Genomic DNA, 20946 nt, shown 5'->3' on the forward strand with positions numbered 1-20946 from the left:
GTCTATTGTCTAGGTGTGTATAAAGTAGTTTTAGATTTAGTTTTTTGTGTCTAACTGTCTGTATTACCTTGTCTAACCTGTCCTTGTTTTTAAGTTTAGTATGTCTGTTTAGTATGTGTGTCTGTACATTGAAAGCGAAGAAAACCCGGAGTCAAATTCTCTGTTTGTGCCCACATACTTGGCCAATAAAGCTGATTCTGATTATGATGTTACCAAAATAATAGGGTCAGTTCAAACAAAAGGGTATGCCATGCATCCTTGGTAGAAGATATAGCATTATTTTCTCCTCAAATGGATTGATAATATCTTCAGCATTGCAGAAATGTATCACAATGTATGTGTTTAGGCACACTTTAAATATATATAGAAATAACTTTGCAAAAGGCAAAAGAGGCCCCATTGACCATTAATAAACCAGCTCATGGTGATGTTTTATTCTCAGTGAATATTAGTGCTTTATGTATGATGGTTACAAAATGTAAACAATTAGTTTAGACTATTTCCTATCTTCCCTGGATTAAACAGTTGAAAATACACTTACATTATTCTTATTTCCAATTTATAGTGCATGTTTTCATGTTTCAGTCATAGTCACGTAAGCCTGGATTTTGGCTGTTCAACGCCGCCATAGACAGCCCTGACCAGCAGGGGGCAGCACGCAGAGAAGCACATGGAAGTCTGTGCGAGTTAAGACCAAAGACACGTCTATTCCACTTCCTGATTAGTGTTCATCCTCAGCCTCTCGCATAGGTCGTGGACTCAGGGATGTAGTTTTCACAGCACTTTCATGAATTTAAAGGTTCGCACGGATTTTTCTTTGACATTTTGTATTTGATGTTATAGTAACGCTCGCCCTTTTCTCGTCTCTGCTCAAGAAGAGCTGAGGACTGGAGTTTTTGGTAAGTCACGCTATGTTTCACGAAGTAATCCTGTGTTTAATAAATAGAGTTATGACTGTCAACAGCACTCAGCCTACTGTCTGTCAACAGTGCACGTTGGCTAAACTGTGTTAAAGACGTACAAAGCTGGTTTAGTTTTAGTCGGTTTTAGTAGGTTTAGCGTTAGCGACTAGCTATTCTTTTCAGGAAGGGGCACAAACATTACTTTCGCTTACTAAGCCATATTCTGCTTAATTATGATTTAAAATATCTTTCTTTGGCATTATTGGATTAAAAGTTATATTTTACAATTGCTGTGGATCAGCAGATAAAACGTTTCTTCAAACTGGAATGAAAACGCCCGTTGACGTATACATGACGCAGGAAGTTGACAGCACCACAATAGTGTATTATTATTACTATTTTCTGTTTTGAGCTTTAATCAATGCAGCAGTGGCAATAACGGTGCTATTATCAAATAATGCAGAAAGCACCGATAAGAAGGACTTAAACTTTACTTTATACTACAGTAAGAACTAGATTTGTTAAAAGAACAATTATTTTAAAAAAAAAGTTTGCTTAGAGACCCCTAACCTTAGATATTTTTACCACCTGTAAGGTTAAAACCGATTTGGGCAAAACCCCTCATGAAGATGAAACCATGATGCTTCAGAAAACATGCCTTAGGAAAATATATCATCAGTAGTTTCAGTATCATCACCAAATATAATGTTATACCAAATCATCGTCATAACAATTTCCTGGTTCATTTATTTTGCTCTGCTAGTACAGGGGGATTTCAAATATTTATTTTGCATAATTAAAAGGGGAAACTTTTCGTGGTTTCTGCAAGAGATGTAAGGGTTTGAGATGTGTAGGCTCAAACTCTCGCAGTGTAAAGGGGACTTTTGGAAATACTGTAGCAGCTGGTATGAAAACTGAAACTGACCCATCATATCATCATATGATTGATATGATTCAACCGGCATCCACTTTTCTTCTTGCATCCACATCCTGCAGCTGTGACTATTAACAGAATGAGTCACATATGTTCATACATAAATTAATGTTCAACTTCATACGTAGATCATCAACACTAAACCTTAATACAAGTCCAAGTAAGTCTTTTCCTACATATGTTTTAAACATATTGGTTACTGTTTTAGTGGCAGTTGTCGAGCACATGTTCTATTTTTGTTTTACATTTATTTTAGGTTTTTACTTCAAGAATTGTTCATCGGTATGTGCCTGAGATACTGCTTAATATGTTATCATAAATAGGCAGGATGCCAGTCAATGCACCAATCCTACAGCACAACCACTTAGCCTCCCAAAAAGTCAACTGGTTTTTAGGTAAATGAACATGTGCCGATAACCAACTAGGGTTCGGTCATTCATTTATAAAAGATGTATTATCTCATCTTAGAAATATATTTTTTCATGTTTCTACCAGTGCCTGGTTGTAATGCGGTACTACTGTCAGACGGTGGCTGTAGTGCCTCTGAAAGCTGTTTGCTAACTGCCATTAAATAACCAAAGAAGAAAGCATTACTGCCAGGTGTTGGTGAAGCAGGTGTAGCGCTGTGAGATTCAGGTCTTTGAATAATGGCCGAATAGTTCCCAGTGAATTTGAAGTTGTATTTTTGCTTGAAATGCCCATCCTTATAACAAACAACAACAGTGTGGTGCTAGCAGAGAGTGTAACGTTAGTCATGTTGATTGTTTTTAAGTTTAGGTATCAGAATCGAAGTCAGAAAGAAAAAAGGTATCAGAACATCTAATAAGTTCCACAGCTGATGATTCATTGATTGATTTTGCCAATTTAAAATAGAAAGCAACACAAATGTACTCTTATGTAAGAATGTCTTTTATAACAGTCACCTACAAATATTAGATAACATAAAAACAACATAGGCTGCATGAATTGCCGTCCTCTGGCACTCTGTGGCCTCCACTGGAATCCTCTGGCACTCTGCTGCAGCTATTGGCACTCTGTGGTGCTGTGTCAGGTTGGCTGCATTAAGAGTTTGCACAGTAAAACTTTGTTGTGGAAAATTTTTGGAATGAATGCAACCAGCATGAGTTAAAGTTTTTGTGTTCTCTTCCCCTACAGGAGCCCGAACAGACGTTTTTCTCTCTGCTGGAGACACATTTTAATGTCATCATCTGATTAGGAAGTAAGACTATCACAATCAAGGCAACAATTGCTAAATTGTGTAACTGAACATTAAGTTTCATCTCAATTTTTTTATACCCTCAATGTTTCCTTTTTTTCAGGAATTGCTGTCTGTGAGATGGATCTCGATCTCGTAACCAGACTCAAAACCACCCTGAAGAACAAATATCAGAAACTGAATCAAGCTTACTCTGAAAGGTCTTTGCTTCCTTCGAAACTTTGCTATCGGGATCTCAAGCACGGCTACCCATTGCCTAGTTTACACCAGCATGAATTTAGATACGTCGACAATTCAGACCTACACACTTGGGTTGTTTTTCAAACCGTCCCACTTGCCGATATTTTATCATGTGACTGCCAACACAACAGCAGCAAAAGAACGGTCATCACTTTAGGAGTGTCTGGAATTGGCAAAACCACAACAGTGCAGACTTGTGCTTTGGAGTGGGCCGAGGGGAAAGGGTACCACAACATCCACCTTCTGATTCCTCTCACCTTCTGGGAGTTAAATGTGCTCATACATAAAGTGAGCTTTATTGAACTTCTTCGGATGTTTTATCCTGAACTGAAGGATCTCGACGCTTCCAGCCTAGATAAAAAAAACGTGTGGTTTGTCCTTGATGGATTGGATGAGTATAATACCCGACTAAACTTCAAATGTCCAACTGTGAGTGATGTTTTTGAGGTGTCCAAAGTGGAAATTATCTTGACCAATCTAATCAAGGGGAATTTACTTCCTAACGCTCATGTATGGATAACAACTAGATATGCGGCAGCATCACAGATCCCTGATTGTTATCTGCTTAAAGAGACAGGGATTAAAGGGTTCAGTGATAAACAGAAGGAGCAGCACTTCAGAACTATTTTTGCTAATAATGATTTGGCCTACAAAGCCATCGACCACGTGAAAATATCCAGGAGTCTGTACTTCCTTTGTCAGATACCTCCGATCTGCACCATCATTGCAAAAGTATTGAAGAATCACGTCACGGCAGATAGTGGGTATAAAATCAACCCTCTGAATCTAACCCAGATTTACTCAAAGCTGGTCGAGGAGTCAAACTTGCCTGTTTTCGAGAAGCTGAAGGAGCTGGCACTGCTCGGCATGGGAGAGAAAAATCTTCTGTATGCGGATGATCTTATACAGTGTGACATAACTGTTGAGGAAGCGTCGGCTTTCTCCAAAGAGTGTCCACTTGTGTTGACAGAAGAGAGGGGGCTGCACAACACCACAGTGTTTCGCTTCGGCCAAGCCAGCATTCAGGAGTTCTTTGCTGCATGCGCTAAAATGGACACGATCGAGGCGAGTCATTTAGAGTCTGACCTTCTCCAGAGTCTTGTGGACCAGGCGCTTCAGAGTACTGAGGGAACGTATGATGTCTTCCTCCGCTTCATCTTTGGCCTCATAAAGGAACGCGGTACGTTGGAGCCCGTTGATCTGCTGTTTGACTACACAAAGAAGAAGATCCTGCAGGACATTTTGTCCTACAATGCTGTGGGTCTCTTCCACTGTCTGAGGGAGTACGACAGCCAGGCTTTACTGAACGAAGTCAAGTTCTTTCTGAAGTTTGGCTTCTCTCCAATCCAAGGTTTCACACCCATGCATTGGACATTTATGATCCAAAGGAGCACAAATTTTGAAGGGATGAGGGATAGTTTTGAGATGCAAGTGGATGTAAGAAGTGATGAGACGCTCCTCAGGAGCCTGACCATTATTTTGAAGTCCAAGAAAGCCAAGTAAGTCTGAACTCTCTGATCTCTATCATATATGCACACAACTATGGATGTTTAGATGTTAATGATTTTTTTTTCTTGTGTTAGCTTCCCCTGAATAATTATAACCATAATTTGAACAATGAACATCACTCTGCATCAATGTATTTTTATTTATCCAACCTTTATTTAACCAGGCAAGTCATTAAGAACAAATTCTTATTTACAATGGCGGCCTGGCATAAGGCAAAGCCTCTTGAGGGAGAGGGGCTAAGGGCTAAAAAGGAAATGTCAAAAGTTAAAAAGGCAGCAGTAAAACATTGACAACATGCAGTACATACATGGAATGCAGTCTAGCACACAAGCATTGGGCAGGTAGCTAGCAGGCAAACAGTAACAGGCAATACAACAAGATAGGCGAAGCCTACACAAGCATGTGAAAAACAGGCAAGACAAAAAACAGCAGCATTTATCGATTTTTTTAATTCTCATTTTCTTGACAGGGGAGTGCTTGTTTACAATGGCACCAAACAGGTCACAAAACAAATTCCATGCCCTGTCTACAGAGGGAATCAGGCTGACCATAGACCATTTCACAGAGGCCAGAACACGTAAAAAGGCTTGAGTTTTAAAGTGTTTTAAATTTCTTTATGATCTGGACAGGTTGCTTAGCAGAGCTGTTCCTCCGGACACAGGCAATAAAATAATGGTCGCAAGACCTGAAAATAGCATTTGAGACCATAAACTGATTAGAAAAATGTACCGAGGTAAAACTGAGTTAGTAGAGTCGCCCCCTGCTGGTCATAAGAAAAAGGTATATGGTAACCTATCTGCATTGCCTTCATTTTTTAAACCAAGAGGCCACTTTTTATACAGTCTAGGATTTTGACACATCTTTAATACATCTGAAGCAAATTGAGTTTTGGTTTGTGCATATATTTTGTATAAACACCTGAGAATTGAAGCAGCTTTCTAACTTGCCAGAAACAATGTCCCAGTTACTTTGGATAATCTACAGGCGTCATTGTCAGCAAATCACTGTCCTGTTTAGTGTTAAAAAAAAACAACCTGCCTTATCATTTTTTCTGCCCATAACTTGACTTGTGTCTCCTTGCAGGCTAGGCTTCTGTAACCTGACATATAAGAGTTGTCCAGCCTTAGCAGCAGTCCTGAGCACAAGAGAGTCGTACCTGAGAGACCTGGACCTGGGCTACAACAGCATCAGCGATAGTGGAGTCGAGACTCTTGCAGAGGGGCTGAGCAATGAAGACAGCAGGCTGAAAACTCTCAGGCTGAAGGGCTGTGGAGTAAGCTCTCAAGCATGTAAATACCTGACCAAAGCCTTGAAAGAGTCCCAGAAACTGACTGAGCTGGATCTCAGCAACAACGACATAGGGAATGAAGGTGTGCAGCATCTTGCAATTGGTTTGAGATCACCAGAATGCCGGTTAGAAACTCTTAGGTAGGTGTCGGTAAATATACTTACCTTTGCACTCTCCCTTTTCCTCAAACAGTGGATCTTAAAATAATAGAAATGCAGAATGTTTCTCATCATAACAATTTTATTTGGACATGAAATTGTATTGATAATATAATAGCACTGATACGACCTTTTTGACTGGTGAAATACAAAAATGAAAAGAAAAGAAAAACAATTAGAGCTGCTGAGTCACGGTCAGGTGTTATTAGCAGAACAGTCCAGACAAACCTTTGAGTCAAGTGTGTGTAATTTGCGCAGCTAAATACCTGTGTTGGTATAAAGCAGTCATTCTGTATCAGCCATGTCCTGAAATCACAAGACCCAGGCTTGTGATTACAGCTGTCCATACTTGTACATTGTACACTTGTAAACTAAACAGAAATTTCTAAGCATTTTACACTAGTTTACAAGGATAGGAATTTACACCATTGCATCCACCATCAAATCAAACTAACTATTTCCATTAATATTTCTTTAGCAAGAACAAGCAGTAGCTGTTTACGTTACGTTAAATCATTTGGAACGACTGTAGGCAAAATGTTTGATGAATCCAAAAAACTGTCTGAAGATATAAAATGATATAATGTAAGCCTGCACGATATTAAAAAAGATCTGCGAGCATGTGCTATTCTGCATGTTTGCAATACCTGTGTTTGCAACATGTTCCTCCTGAATCCAAAATACATCCAAAACGTTTTTTTTTCACCACTTAATTGACAGCAATTAGTCTGAGGGTAGCTGATTGCTAGCTTGGGCTGCATCTGATAACATCAGAAAACATCATGTGAAAGCACGGCCATTATACCCAGGGCTGCATCCATGAGGTAAAATGTTTGCACGCTTAGTGTGAAAGCATGGCTTGTTTACATGAAATAAGTTTTCTTGTTTATTTTTTACGTGTTTATTACGAATGCTAATATTGCGAAAATGATGAAAATGCAATTTATTGTGCAGCTCTAATGTAATGTAAGTTCTACTTTTTTTTTTTTTTTTTTACGGCAAACAGTGATGTAGTTACTATACTTATAGGACTTATAGAATAATTCCTACTATTTCAAAGTATGTGAACATTTCTGTTTAATTGGGCCACATTTTGTGACACAAGTTGCAAAGCTGCAGCTCATTTGATTGTTTTAATATAAGTTAGCTCTACATTTAAAGCATTTCTGTTATGTTTTTTTGTCATATTTCATAGACTGTCACAGTGCAACATTGAGCACACTGGCTGCTTTTATCTGGCCTCAGCTCTGCAGAGGAACCCCGGCCACGTGAAAGTGTTGGATCTGAGCATCAATATGATCGGAGACAAGGGGGCCAATGAGCTCTTTAAGAAAGTAGATGTAACACAGATGACAAAGCTGGAGTGAGTATGGCATAAATATATGTGCATCAGTTTGGCTTGTAAAGTATTTCTCATTAATCCAGGTTTCTTTGTGTCTGTGTGGCAGGATGTACCACTGCGGTCTCACGGTGTTAAGCTGTGGGAGGATCGGGGAAGCTCTAAAGTTTGAATCCAGCAGTCTGGTAGAACTCAATCTGAGCAACAACAGCTTAGAAGATGTAGGATTTGCGCTCATCTGCGAGGGCATGTACGCATGGTGTAGTCTGGAAAAACTGAAGTAAGGAAGCCGTGGTCTTCTCTTTCTATTCTTATAACTTACTAACTAAATAAAAAAATGTGTTCTTACAGAATAAAAGATTTGTTTTCTGCAGTGTTCAGCTTCAAATGCTCTTGTACTCACTGCTAAAAAGTCAGCTCTGAAAAACAAGACAATACAAGTGAAACATTTCCTTAAATGTACAGAATAACCTGCCAATAGAATAAGAAAGTATTACTTTACAAGATATTTTGAAAAAATTAAACTGTCAAGAACCCACAGATGTCCCATAAATAGTGATTCCAGACCAAAAACAAGTATATTTGTCTGCTAAAAGAAGAGATTTTCTGAAATATTTTTTTAATATGCAGGAACATGTGCTGAAATGTAGCAATAGCTGGTATTATTGTCTGGAAATAAGCCTATAAGTTTAGAAAATATATATCTTAAACCAGCACAGCGACACTAAAACAAGTACATTTGTCTTGACATAAAGAAACTATTTAAAAATGAATTTCTCAATATGTAAGAAAATGTGCGCAAATGTAGCATCTGATGCTCTGGCAGCCCTAATGAACTAAGGCCATTTACCCAAATTTACTCAAAGAAAAATAGCATATTGTAAAAAAAGTAATTCACATGAAATGTTTGAAAAAGTATGAATGACATTTGCATGCTTAAAGAAAGAAATGAATCATCCACCATCTTGTGCAAAAATGAAATGAAGTGTTTTGACTTTGTTCTGTCAGCTAAAGGAATACTTAATTGTTGTGTAAGATTGACAATAAAACTGAATTTCATTTCATTATCTGTTCTTATAATGTGAAGAGATGAAAAGGAAAAACCGCTTGAAATAAGAACTTCTGACTTTGACAAAGAAGCTTTTTTAGGCATCGTCAGACAGCTTCCTAATTCTGCTTATTCTAGTCTCAAGCATTAAGTTAATCCGAACTAGTAATACAATCTCAGTTGTTAGTTAAAAGAAGATAATTAAGCTTATATTGCCTTGATATAAGATTATTAAACTTACATACTTTCACTTTTTACTGAATATCCCATAACCATTGATAAATGAAATTTTTCTAATTTCTCTACAGTGTTTCGAGATGTGGAATCACTAGTACGGGCTGCAGTTATTTGGCTAAGGTCCTGTGTTCAGTCTCGCAGCTGTACAGCGGGTGGATGCAGAAATCCGACTGGCAGGCGGTCGAGCTGAAGGAGCTCGACCTCAGCTTGAACTGCCTCGGAGACAAGGGGGTCAAAGAGATTTCAGGTGGAATGAAGAATCCCTACAGCCACCTGAAAACTCTCAAGTAAATCTATTTCAAATCACAATTCTTCACAACACAGATGTTGCTATGTCAGAAACAGTGAACTATAACATTTTAACGCTGTGTTTCAGCCTGAGTCACTGCAGCCTGACTGATGACTGCTGTGCAGAGCTGGCAGTGGGACTTGCTTCAAAGGAGAACGTTGTCAGTGAGATCGACCTGTCAGGCAATGACCTTCAAGATAAGGGAGTGAAGAAGCTCTGTATGGGAATCAAAAGCCCCCAATGTAAACTAGAGAAATTATCGTGAGTGTTTGTTATTTGTAATATAAACTGTATACCCCTCACCAAATAAGAAAGGGTTATTTAATATCAGTTTAAAAAATGCATCCTAGTAACTCATAGCCATAAAGTAAGTGCTGCTACTTTAATAATCATGACCAGGCAGCTTCTTTAAAGTTGTAATCTTTAGATCTCAGTTTCGTTCTCTTTGGTGGCACCTATGGCGATAAATGGTAATTGCGGGAACACGCTTCCCAGTTATCCAGACAGTGTTTCATGTGACGTCCACGGTTGGCTCCGGTTGTAACTCTTAATTTTCCTCGCCGAGGGTCACTTTCCTCTTTAAACTGTTTGCCTTCATCTGAGCGTCGAGTTTGTTTCTTTTTCTTTGGATTTCCACTTATGTTTGAAGTTGTATCTGTAGTCATCGATCTTTTCTTTGTTTGTTCAGCCATAGTAGATTGCAAGTATTGCAAGTAAACAGTAGAGACCGGAAAAGCAGCCGCCTAGCTCCACCTACCCTCTCTGGCAGACCAACCACTGCTGGGTGATGGAAAACGCGTCACTAACTGGGCGCCGCTTCGGATTTTGTCCGTGAAAGTCGCCACAGACACCCAGTCCATAATGGCTTTCATCAGTGAGCCATAGGATCAGTCACCATTGTGTTACCTCATTCGGCGATAGATTGTGATTTAACAGACATTTATTTAAATGAAAATCTTCAAGATTATTACTTTAAAACTTATTTCATAAAACGGCAACATATTCTTTGGGTGTTTTTCAATGCTGAATTTTCCCTCTATTACTATATATTATAAATATTGTAGGAGATAAGCATTAGGTGGTATGCTTTTGTGTGGAAGATTAGGAATGCATGCAGACCACTTATATTAACAGAGATATTTGAATAGACCTCCATCCTACTACAGATGTATAACAATAACTAAAGCAAGCCGACTGAAAAGTTGTGTTTTTAAATACTATACTGACCAATATGCAAGGTAAAGTTCGATTCTTAGAAATACCACTACCAAATATAAAGTTGTGTCTTTGTAAAAAAAAAAAAAAGTTTGTCTAACTTCTTTTAGTTGACTTTCTTGCAAAAGAGAATAAGGTTGAAATGTTGAGAGTAAAGTTGAAATAACATATCCAGGATGAAGGCAAAATATATATACTCAACATTTAGACATTAGAACTTAAAGTTGAAAATAAGTTGAAAACCTTGTCAGGTCTTATCCTCTCACTTATTGATCACAAGTAAATTACATACTTACAACTATTTAAATATCTCCAAATATTTACTTGCAAAGTCTTGTCATATTGTAGTGTGGTGTCTGGTGTCATCTAAAGTACTTGCGTTTCTCACCAGACTGAGGACCTGCGGCCTGAGCTCCAAGAGCATTCAGTTCCTGATCAGTGCCCTGAAGTCAAACCCCCAATACCTGGCAGAGCTACACCTGATGGGCAACAACCTGGAAGATTCATCAATCAGAGTGCTTACAGAGCTAAAAAAGAACCAGAAATACACCTTACATACAACAGAGTGAGTACCATTATTAGTTGTTTTTATAAAATGCATTTGTTTTCATTATGATGTAGTAAAACAGGTAGTAGTAAAATGACCAGTATAGTTCTGTCTGCAAATGAACTCATACTCACTTTGAGGCTGAATCCCAGAAGCATTCATTTGTCCTGTCTTATATATTTTTATCTTTCAGTGTCTCGGCAGACTGAGGAGAGCAACTGAAAACACGCACAAGGAAAAAAAAAGTGGCCCACATTATTCCAGAATATATTTTAGTTACAATATAAAGTGTTGTTCATTCCACTTTTGCTTAATTTTTTAGCTTTACCTACTTATTAAATAAATTATTTTCAAAAAATATGTAAATATAAGCAAAAAAATATAAAGTCAAAGATCTATCAATAATTAGAAATATATTTGAGCTTTCTTTTCATGTTTTTATGCAGTGCCTTAGTTCTTTGTTACCTGTATTTTATGAGGTCGCAGTGCATTGCACCTGAGAAAAGTGAGAGCCAGTGTATGTTTGAAGTGCCTACTAATAAATATGTGCCTGCAGGATACAGTATACTGACCCTTAAATTTGCTTGCTTAATAAGTGCATTGAACAAATAGAGAGTTTAAGTGCCAGAATTTTCTACATTACACCTGTCTTTTAATCCCTGCTTTGTTGGGTGCCCTGGTAGCTCACCTGATATAGCGGGTACTACCAGGATCCGTTTCCGACACAGACCCTTCACTGCACGTCGTCCAGTCTCTTTCTCCCTTGTATTTCATGTCTATCTTCAGTCTGTCTCTGTCATTAAAGGCAAATCGTAATCTTAAAAAATCACTGCAATGGTTTACAGTGAGTAAGACTATACATTTTAAATCGTAATAATTGTGAACAACGGTCTAAATGTTCTTGGGCTGAACTACATGTCTATTACTTGTACTCTATGAAGCATCCAGACCCCCTCAGCTAATCTGTTAAAGGTATATTCCGTGTTCCCAGGACCAAAGGCAGGAAGGTGAAGCAGACTTTAGTTTTAATGGTTTCCACCTGAGGGAGAAGCTTCCTGAAACCCAAGGTCTGCTAAAACATTCAGCACATTTAAATCAGGGCTCAAACATTATTGTTTTTCTGAAGCTTTCCAATTTAAAACTTGCATACATTCATTTTTTTCTTTTGTTTGTATTTTTAATGCAATTTTTTTATTGTTTTTTTTTCTTTTTTTATGAATATTGTGATTTAAATGAAATTTCTGTGCTTTCTTAATGTCTTGTTTTTAATGTATTTCTGCTCTTGTAAAAAACTTTGAGTTGCCTTGCATCTGATATGTGTCTTCTGATGTGCATCTATATATGTGTAAACATGCATTTTCTCTTTTTATTATGCACTAACCTTTTATTGTAATGCAGAGATTAAAAAATATCACCATGAACACAAAATAAACTCCTCTATGCAGTACTCGGTCTGATTCAATTCAGTCTATAATTGAAATGCTTAATTGGCATGAAAGTTTAAGGAACACTTAATTGAACAAAAGGAGATATGTAAGCAACTACCAAAACAGAAATAGAAAAAATCTAAGTGTATATGCATAAGTACCATGTATGTATATGTATGTTATTTGTGTAGGTCTAGGTCATGAACTGTCACTCCAGTTGTGGCATGTTGATACAAAATAGGCAGGAAGATATGGCCTGTCTTCTTCTCTCAGGGGTATTTTTAGCTTTGAAGGTCATTAAGCTTCATGAAAGCTAAAATGTAAGAGTCAACCTTTTCAAAATATTCCTTCCTTATTTCATTGAACGTTTCATATTACATTTGTGTCTCAGCTTCACGTCCTTTTTGTGTTAGAGCAGCGCTCCATCTAGTGGCCAAACCTCGTAATTTCAGTCAATGACGCGTTTGACGCCAGTTGACACAGCGATATCTCTGCTGCGTCTGTCAGTGCAGCACAGCAGGCAGCATCTCCTGTGTCATCGCAGTGAACGCACCTCTGAGGGAAAGGTAAGCTATAGGGCTTTTTCCAGTGTAACAAAATAACAACTAACATGCATTTTGTCCGCATCCTAAAACAGGCATTTTGCAAAGGGCTCGTTATTCCAGTCACGTTTGTTGTCGCTGTTATGTAAGTGCATCATAGTGAGAGCACAAATTGATAGTTGAGTGCTGTGTGGTTTTGATGTCATGGTAATTTGATCAAGCCAAGCGGTGCCAAAAAGTGCAGAGGGGTGTGGAATGGCACTATTGCTGGCTGTTTGCTGCCTAGGCCTATATGGCGCAGTTTCAGCAGATAAATAACCAAGCTGACAGTCATGCGGGAATCCTCTCTGTCTCTCATAATGCTGCTGCTAAAAGAAAATAAACAGTGCTGCTGTGCAACTGTCTGCAGGGTGGATGCTGAGACATGCTGACATTTCCAAAACGCCCTTGCCTCTGCAGTAATGGTCACTGCTTGTTTATTGCGGCATTGTCTCGCATACATGTCTGTTTTAGACAATTTTACGACAATCAAACTTCTTTTATTAGGAAATTCAAATGAACTGAAGGAGGTTTATGTGGACTTGTACAGTCATTCATTCAATGATGTCATGTTAAAACGACATCATCATGAGAATAGCAGGTGTAAGGAGTATTGTAAGATGTTGTGTAGAGAATGGCTGTCTATGAAAATAGACTAAATATAGTCAAACTTTGGCGCTTTCTGTTAATATCTTGTACTAATATGTCCTGACGGAGCAAACAGTCTAATAACCCATTTCTCATTTCCCATTAGACTAAAATGTATTATAATAGTAAGCAGTTTGATGTAGGAGCAGTCTGATAAATTCAATACGTTTTGAAATAAGCTGAGCTAGCCGAAAGTGCGCGTGCGCGTATCGTGGGCGCGTGCTACAGAGTGAGGGTGACGTAACAGTCAACCAACGCTGCCAGCTTTATCTACTAGCTAGCTAACGTTAACTTTTATTATCTTCATAAACAAGAAGTAGACGGTAGGGGTTTATTTAATATCAAATGCTATTTCGAGGTTAACATTGGAGCGAAATGGCCCCATTACAGCTTAAAAGCTAAGTAGTTCGTTAATATGGCGCAGGCTCCATTGTTACTTATAAGCTAGCAAAGACTAGGCTACATTTTTGATATCCACAGGTTAACCAAGGTTATCAGACATAACGAGGTGCTAAATAGATTGTTACTGTAATGGTGGTGCAGTCCCGTATGTTACAGTGGTATGCAAGGCAGATATGAGAGTAATCTTTTTTTTTAAACTTTATTTCAGACAATTCATGGCTAACTCTTAAGGCATACTTAAAAAAACACACTGCACAGTTTTGTGCAACAGTGACATAACATAAGATAAGAGATAGAAATAATAACAAAAACATATTGAAATCTAAACTAAAATATTTTCCAACGCATTTTGCAGAAGTCTCCCCTGTAGTGGAATTGATACCATGCCTACACTTGTAGGCATGATATACACATTATATATAAAATATAACAATATAACAGAAGTAACTAAACTAAGGTAATGTACAAAATCGAATTTATTTGTATGTAACATTTTCTTTCAAATAAATCTGTAATATTCATACAACTTAGACAGGCTTGGATGATGCTCTCCCTGAGGCAATCCTGACAATAGCCACAACTAGGGCAAATTTCACCTGTTGCACAGAACAAATACATAAAATTAAATTTGTCCTAAAGGATTATGGGAAAATAAGTGTATTGTACAACTGTACATCTATTAAAGCCAACTGAAACAACAGAAATAGTGTACTAATTTTCACAGTGTTGAATAAAAGAGACTATAGGCTATAAAAACTGCCGTACCGCAGGCATGTTGTACACTTCTTCACGCCTGACGGAAGAGGCATGGTGCACGTGGTGTGTGTGCCTAGTATATGCACCTCTGGCTATGTCTCTGAGTATACCTAAGTGAGCTTGTTAAGTATTTAGCAGTGTTTTACCATGTGAAATTCTGTTACTGGACATTTTGTGATGCTTTCAAATGTTTTGAGTTTATCAGTATTAAGGCTAAATAAAAGCTTTGATGCCACGTTGAGTTGATCAAAGCCAACTTTATCATGCAGGTCATCCCTTTTTGTCCTTCATGTTTTGCCTCTGCAGATATAAAAACCTGCTGTCCTTTACATATTAAAGGTTGAACTTGCTCAGCCTTCACAGCGGTGACGTGTTAGATTGACAGTACTGTAGCTTTTGAACAAAAAACCTTCTCTGCAGGTTAATTAATCTGCCATTATTTAGTTTGTACAATGGACGTGTCAAGTTCCCTGTAGCTCTAACACCACTGGTTAAATAATTACTGTTTATAGACACACATTGGAAGTGTGATGGTGCTGCACAGGTCTGGCTTCTTTGTCTTATTTACTGCGTGTTACTGATATTTGTTTACTGGGATACTCCAGCATCTTCCAGGGTGAGCCGCAATGGGGAAGGAGAAGCTCCACATAAACATTGTGGTAATAGGACATGTTGACTCAGGCAAGTCCACCACCACCGGCCACCTCATCTACAAGTGTGGCGGCATCGACAAGAGAACTATTGAGAAGTTTGAGAAGGAAGCTGCTGAGGTAAATAACTCATACTGTATTCTATCATAGCAGTATTATGCTCTGTGTAAATAGATGTCTTGTCTAACAAATCTGTTTCTGTGCCATTGTTCAGATTTGTATTTTATTTGATTGCTAGAACATTTGGAAAAGTAATGGTTGAAAATTATGAATTGTCTATAGCCTGCATAACATAATTCATCTTTTTTTATTTTATTTCAAAATCTAGATGAACATTTACTATAGGTGGAAACCTTTATAAAAAGTTCTTCATCTAGTGGCTATGAGGTGTAATGCTATTGACATGCTGACTATAATGACTTACATGATATACATGACTTCATCATCTTTGCCTCCATCCTCTGGGATTTTGAAGGGTAACTCAGACAAATGTACTTTTATATTGTCTTGTAGAGCCTATTTTAGATGCCAGCATGCACATATATTATAATCAGAGTTTTATTGATTAATGATTGCATATTATGCATAGTAAAAAAAGGACTTTGTGGCACTAGGAGAAGTTTTGGACAGAAGCATCCATATAAGCTCCTGTGATAAAAACATTTTTAAGTTACACAGTGTATCTTTTTTTCTCTTTAACATCCCCTAGATGGGAAAAGGTTCCTTCAAATATGCCTGGGTTTTGGACAAGCTGAAGGCAGAGCGAGAGCGAGGCATTACCATCGACATCTCTCTTTGGAAGTTTGAGACCAGCAAGTACTATGTCACCATCATTGATGCTCCAGGACACAGAGACTTCATCAAAAACATGATCACTGGGACTTCTCAGGTATAAGAGTAGGATTTTAAAAACTGCATGGTAGAGAGGGAAAGAACTTAAGCAGGTGATCATTTTTCTCTTCTCACTGCTTTAAGGCCGACTGTGCCGTGCTGATTGTAGCAGCAGGTGTGGGCGAGTTTGAAGCTGGCATCTCTAAAAACGGGCAGACTCGGGAACATGCCCTCCTTGCCTACACCCTGGGAGTGAAGCAGCTCATTGTGGGCATTAACAAGATGGATTCCACTGAGCCCAACTACAGCCAGAAGCGCTATGAGGAGATTGTGAAGGAAGTCAGCACTTACATCAAGAAGATTGGTTATAACCCTGACACTGTGGCCTTCGTGCCCATCTCTGGCTGGAATGGAGACAACATGCTGGAGCCCAGCCCTAATGTGAGTTTTCCCAGATATATCAGCAATAAAGACAGCATGTCTTAATCAACAGAAGGAGTGTGGCTGTTTAGTTCTCTGATACTAAACCGTTAATTCTCCACCTCATTGTTAGCTGTCACAGTAAAACTGCCTCTCCACAGATGACCTGGTTCAAGGGCTGGAAGATCAACCGCAAAGATGGTAATGCCTCAGGCACCACACTGCTGGAGGCTCTGGATGCCATCCAGTCTCCCACACGCCCCACTGACAAGCCCCTCCGCCTGCCTCTGCAGGACGTCTACAAGATTGGAGGTGAGGAGGTGTTGATGTGGGTAGCTGTAAGGCTGATAAGAACTAATTCTAAATGTGTAAATGCTCCAGTTATCAAGTTCCTTTTAAGTGTGAGGGGTGCCGAATTTTCTGTTAAAAAAGTATTTTGGGAATGAGAGCATGTTTTGACAAAAAGAGCAGAACTGATAGAGCTCTGGAAAGAATTCCCAAGTGAGAGTCTGTCCTGTTTTCAGAGAACCCTTTTATAGACATCATCATGCATCTTGTTAAAGCTGGAACTATCAGTTAAAGGTATAATAAGTACGATTTTTCCTTGTATTTTGTCAACAACACATTTAAACTGGGTCCCTCCTCCTGGGCTCTTCGTCACCAGAAGCTCATTCTCACTGTCTAGTGCAAGAACATGCCCACCCGGCTGAGCTAACACCGCCAGCATCATGGTTACCTTTGCGCTAGCATGCTAACCGCCGGTTAGCTTGACCTACCCAGTTTGAGGCACCTACCTGTCCAACAGAAAGAAGGCCAACTCTGCATCGCTCTTTTGTCATGTTCACCAGTCTGAATGGGGCCCAGATGCTAATTTGAACCACTCCCACACTCACCTATACGCTGTGATTGGCTCAGGGAACCACAACAGCGCCCCTCCTGAAAACGTCCCGTGCAAAGCAAAACAACAGAATAGATGCAGAGGGAAGGGACTCACAAGGGTCTGCACACACACTCACCAACACACATGTATAGAGGCCCATAAGTGATGATTTATATTATATTATATTATATTTGTAAAAGTCTATATTTTATTTTTCTTGGAAAATCCTACTTATTATACAAAACAAGCAGTTGCAAGCACACTTTTAAAGTTGATTGTTTTTCTGCTAGGCATTGGGACTGTACCAGTGGGCAGAGTTGAGACAGGAATCTTAAAACCTGCCATGGTGGTGACCTTTGCCCCAGTCAACGTGACCACTGAGGTCAAGTCTGTAGAGATGCACCACGAGGCCCTGACTGAAGCGCTGCCTGGTGACAATGTTGGCTTCAATGTCAAGAATGTGTCTGTCAAGGATATCCGCCGTGGTAACGTGGCCGGAGACAGCAGGAACGATCCGCCACAGGAGGCAGCTGGCTTCACCTCTCAGGTCTGCATACAGAGTTAGCTTGGATACTGACAAAAATTTCGCTGGTGATATATTCAACATGCTAATGAGTCTCTGTTTCGTCACATGACTTTATGTGTCGTCCAGGTGATTATCCTGAACCACCCTGGCCAGATCAGCGCTGGTTATGCCCCAGTGCTGGACTGCCACACTGCGCACATAGCATGCAAGTTCGCAGAGCTAAAGGAAAAGATCGACCGTCGCTCTGGCAAGAAGCTTGAAGACAACCCCAAGTTCCTGAAGTCTGGAGATGCTGCCATCGTGGACATGATCCCTGGCAAGCCCATGTGTGTGGAGAGCTTCTCTGAGTACCCACCACTGGGTAAGTTGTCTGCTCAGCAGAGGGATTTCTTATGAGGGTCAAAAAGAAAATATGATTTATTGTTCCTTTCAAGGTGATTATGAATTCAAAGTCATTGCAATAACTTTTTGTTCTACATATTAATTGAGATTTTTATTCTAGATAAACACAGTGTGTTTTCATGTTGAGAACTAAAATTAATAACACTTACAATTAATAACAATTAACTACAATTGTACTTTTTAATACTTTGGAAGTATGTTTTCTAACACAACAACCCCCCGTCCTCCCACCCCCACAACAAATGCTTAAACCATTATTCCTCCACAGGGAGATTTGCTGTCCGTGACATGCGCCAGACGGTGGCAGTGGGAGTCATCAAAGGCGTGGAAAAGAAAGCCCCCACAAGCGGTAAGATCACCAAGTCCGCACAGAAGGCACAGAAGACCAAATGAACGTTGTGCTGGGCTGCTGCCCCGAACGCTCACCGTGGGCGAAGACACACTCGCACCCGGCACCTTCTGCACACCATCGTCAGCGTCTGGTCTATTATCACAATGCATCGCAAAAGTAGACGAAGGAAAAAAAATGACTTGCACACTGTTAGTGATTAACATGTTACCACTGTTATATGTAAGGTTCATTGTCACAGAGTCCGTGGCAAAACAACACAACACATTTGCATTATCGCTCTCTGGTTGTGTGCTGTTGTAGTTTGAAGTAGGCTGCTCGTTGATCTAGCCAACAGACTTAGCTGCTTATCAATAGTAATAAAGCAGAGATGTTCTTTTGTTCAAGTTTGCTCTGTGTTCTAGCTCTAAAAGAGATATGCTAACTAGCCAGAGGTAGACTGGCTTCTCGCTTGTTCCCTGTTTGCACCTTAGAGAAACAAGCTTCTGTAACTGTCTGTAACCTGAGATCTTCATGCCTAGCACTTTGCTTGACTTCAGCTTCCTCGCAGTTGCACTGTTAAATGTTACATGTTACTGTTTAATTCATGCACCTTACTCGCTGTTATTTGTGAGCATACTTTCATGAAAGTAAAGATGTTAAAACAGTGCCTTTGTTCCTGGTATCTTTGCCAAGTTTGAACACAAACTACTGAAGAACCTACCTGTTTGAAAAAGCAAACAACAAACTCTTCATAGAATTTCCTTTATTGATGAACGAGAGTAAAAGTTCACTTGCATTTTCATAACATTACAGGCCTCAAAAATCTAACTGAGATTATTACTAGTGTGTAAATATGTGCGCATAATTTAAATAAATTAACGAGACAGAATGTTAACATGTCAAAGGCCTGTTTTATGCCCAGTAGCAAAAAGATTGCTGAATTAAAAAAAACACAAAATGCCTCAAGTCTGATTTACATTTACAAGGAGAAAAATGAAGACAACCATTTCTGCACACAACCTAATGCACTTTTCAGGAAATTGTAGATATGGAGATGAACATGTACCACAAGAGCAAGGCACCGATATAATGTATGTACTACTCATTGTAGACTTCATATCAGAAATAAGGTCATTTCTTGACTCCTGATGCAATCAGTTTGAACCATAAATAGTGATTTGTCTTAATGACATGGCATTCATTCTCAGTTATAGATAGGTTTGGATATGACAACCTCTTCATGCAAAATATGTTTAAATATCTTAAGGAAAGTAAAATCCACTTCTTGACAGCAAACCGACCCAGGCGTCCTTCACATATATTCTGATTTTTGGGTCTTCAGAATGCATTGAGGTACTGCAAGCTAATGGTGAGTACTCACCACTGAGGCTTCGGATGCTTTATGAGTAGTATCTACCTGCAGCTGGTGGCGCTATAGCTAATTTCCAACAGCTTCGAGAGAACCACTTTCCTCTACCTGATCACCTTATTCTGTACCATGCAACAGGAATACATTCTGCAGCATGTCCACTTCAGTGAAGCAAACAATCCCACATTACATTGTATGAAAAAAAAGCAAAAATTGATTATTTTAACAAGGTATCTTCCTGTCATGTAAAACAGAACAACAAAATGCCAAATGCAATACAAGTAAGATCTTTGAACATTTCTCTCAGGGTATCTGTTCTGAACCAAAACAAAGTGTTTTGCTAAAACACGCAAATCCTGACAAAACATTAAACCAAGAATTGACATTCAAGATGCGTTTCAATCCATGGCTGTCATCAGCAAGAAAACCACTTGACGGGTGCATAATTGATCTGAAAATAAGCAACAACAGCTCCTTGTTCCTTTCCTCTGGACTGTACCTAAGGTCCTCCTCAGCATGATGGACATGTGGCGCACAGCTGGTTTTGTGTGTAAATGGGCATTCTTATGTGTACATGTGTGTGTATAGGCGTGTAACAAAAGTGCACCTTATCCTAAAGCTGACTGTGACATAGATAAGCATTCTTATTTTTGTAAGTTACAGCAATACTGACATTTGTCTCTTCTGCTGGGCTCTTCCTGCTGCTCTCACCAGTGACGGGTCATTTTCTTTTTCAATTTGGAGTTAATCAAATATTAAAATATTTATGTACCCCTCCTGTGGTTTTGCATGTTTAAGCCT

General features: G+C 39.1%; 2 protein-coding genes across 2 annotated transcripts; both read left to right on the forward strand.

Annotated features, from left to right (window-relative positions):
* The first annotated feature begins 766 nt into the window (after nucleotides 1–766).
* Nucleotides 767–12369, forward strand: LOC138604878 (NACHT, LRR and PYD domains-containing protein 14-like). The gene is made up of 10 exons (XM_069676907.1): nucleotides 767–899; nucleotides 2992–3055; nucleotides 3156–4791; nucleotides 5885–6229; nucleotides 7443–7610; nucleotides 7696–7866; nucleotides 8943–9158; nucleotides 9248–9421; nucleotides 10767–10940; nucleotides 11116–12369. Exons 3-10 carry the CDS (start codon nucleotides 3173–3175, stop codon nucleotides 11129–11131), a joined length of 2883 nt encoding a protein of 960 aa, XP_069533008.1. The 5' UTR covers nucleotides 767–899; nucleotides 2992–3055; nucleotides 3156–3172; the 3' UTR covers nucleotides 11132–12369.
* Nucleotides 12370–12847: 478 nt separating this feature from the next.
* LOC138604811 (elongation factor 1-alpha 1) lies at nucleotides 12848–19440 on the forward strand. The gene is made up of 8 exons (XM_069676807.1): nucleotides 12848–12915; nucleotides 15342–15506; nucleotides 16096–16275; nucleotides 16362–16658; nucleotides 16799–16949; nucleotides 17808–18064; nucleotides 18170–18404; nucleotides 18714–19440. Exons 2-8 carry the CDS (start codon nucleotides 15363–15365, stop codon nucleotides 18836–18838), a joined length of 1389 nt encoding a protein of 462 aa, XP_069532908.1. The 5' UTR covers nucleotides 12848–12915; nucleotides 15342–15362; the 3' UTR covers nucleotides 18839–19440.
* The last annotated feature ends 1506 nt before the right edge of the window (nucleotides 19441–20946 follow it).

The sequence above is a fragment of the Semicossyphus pulcher genome, unplaced genomic scaffold (genome assembly GCF_022749685.1).
Source record: "Semicossyphus pulcher isolate SPU_LCO1_2020_fin unplaced genomic scaffold, fSemPul1.0.p SCAF_27, whole genome shotgun sequence".
NCBI lineage: Eukaryota > Metazoa > Chordata > Actinopteri > Labriformes > Labridae > Semicossyphus > Semicossyphus pulcher.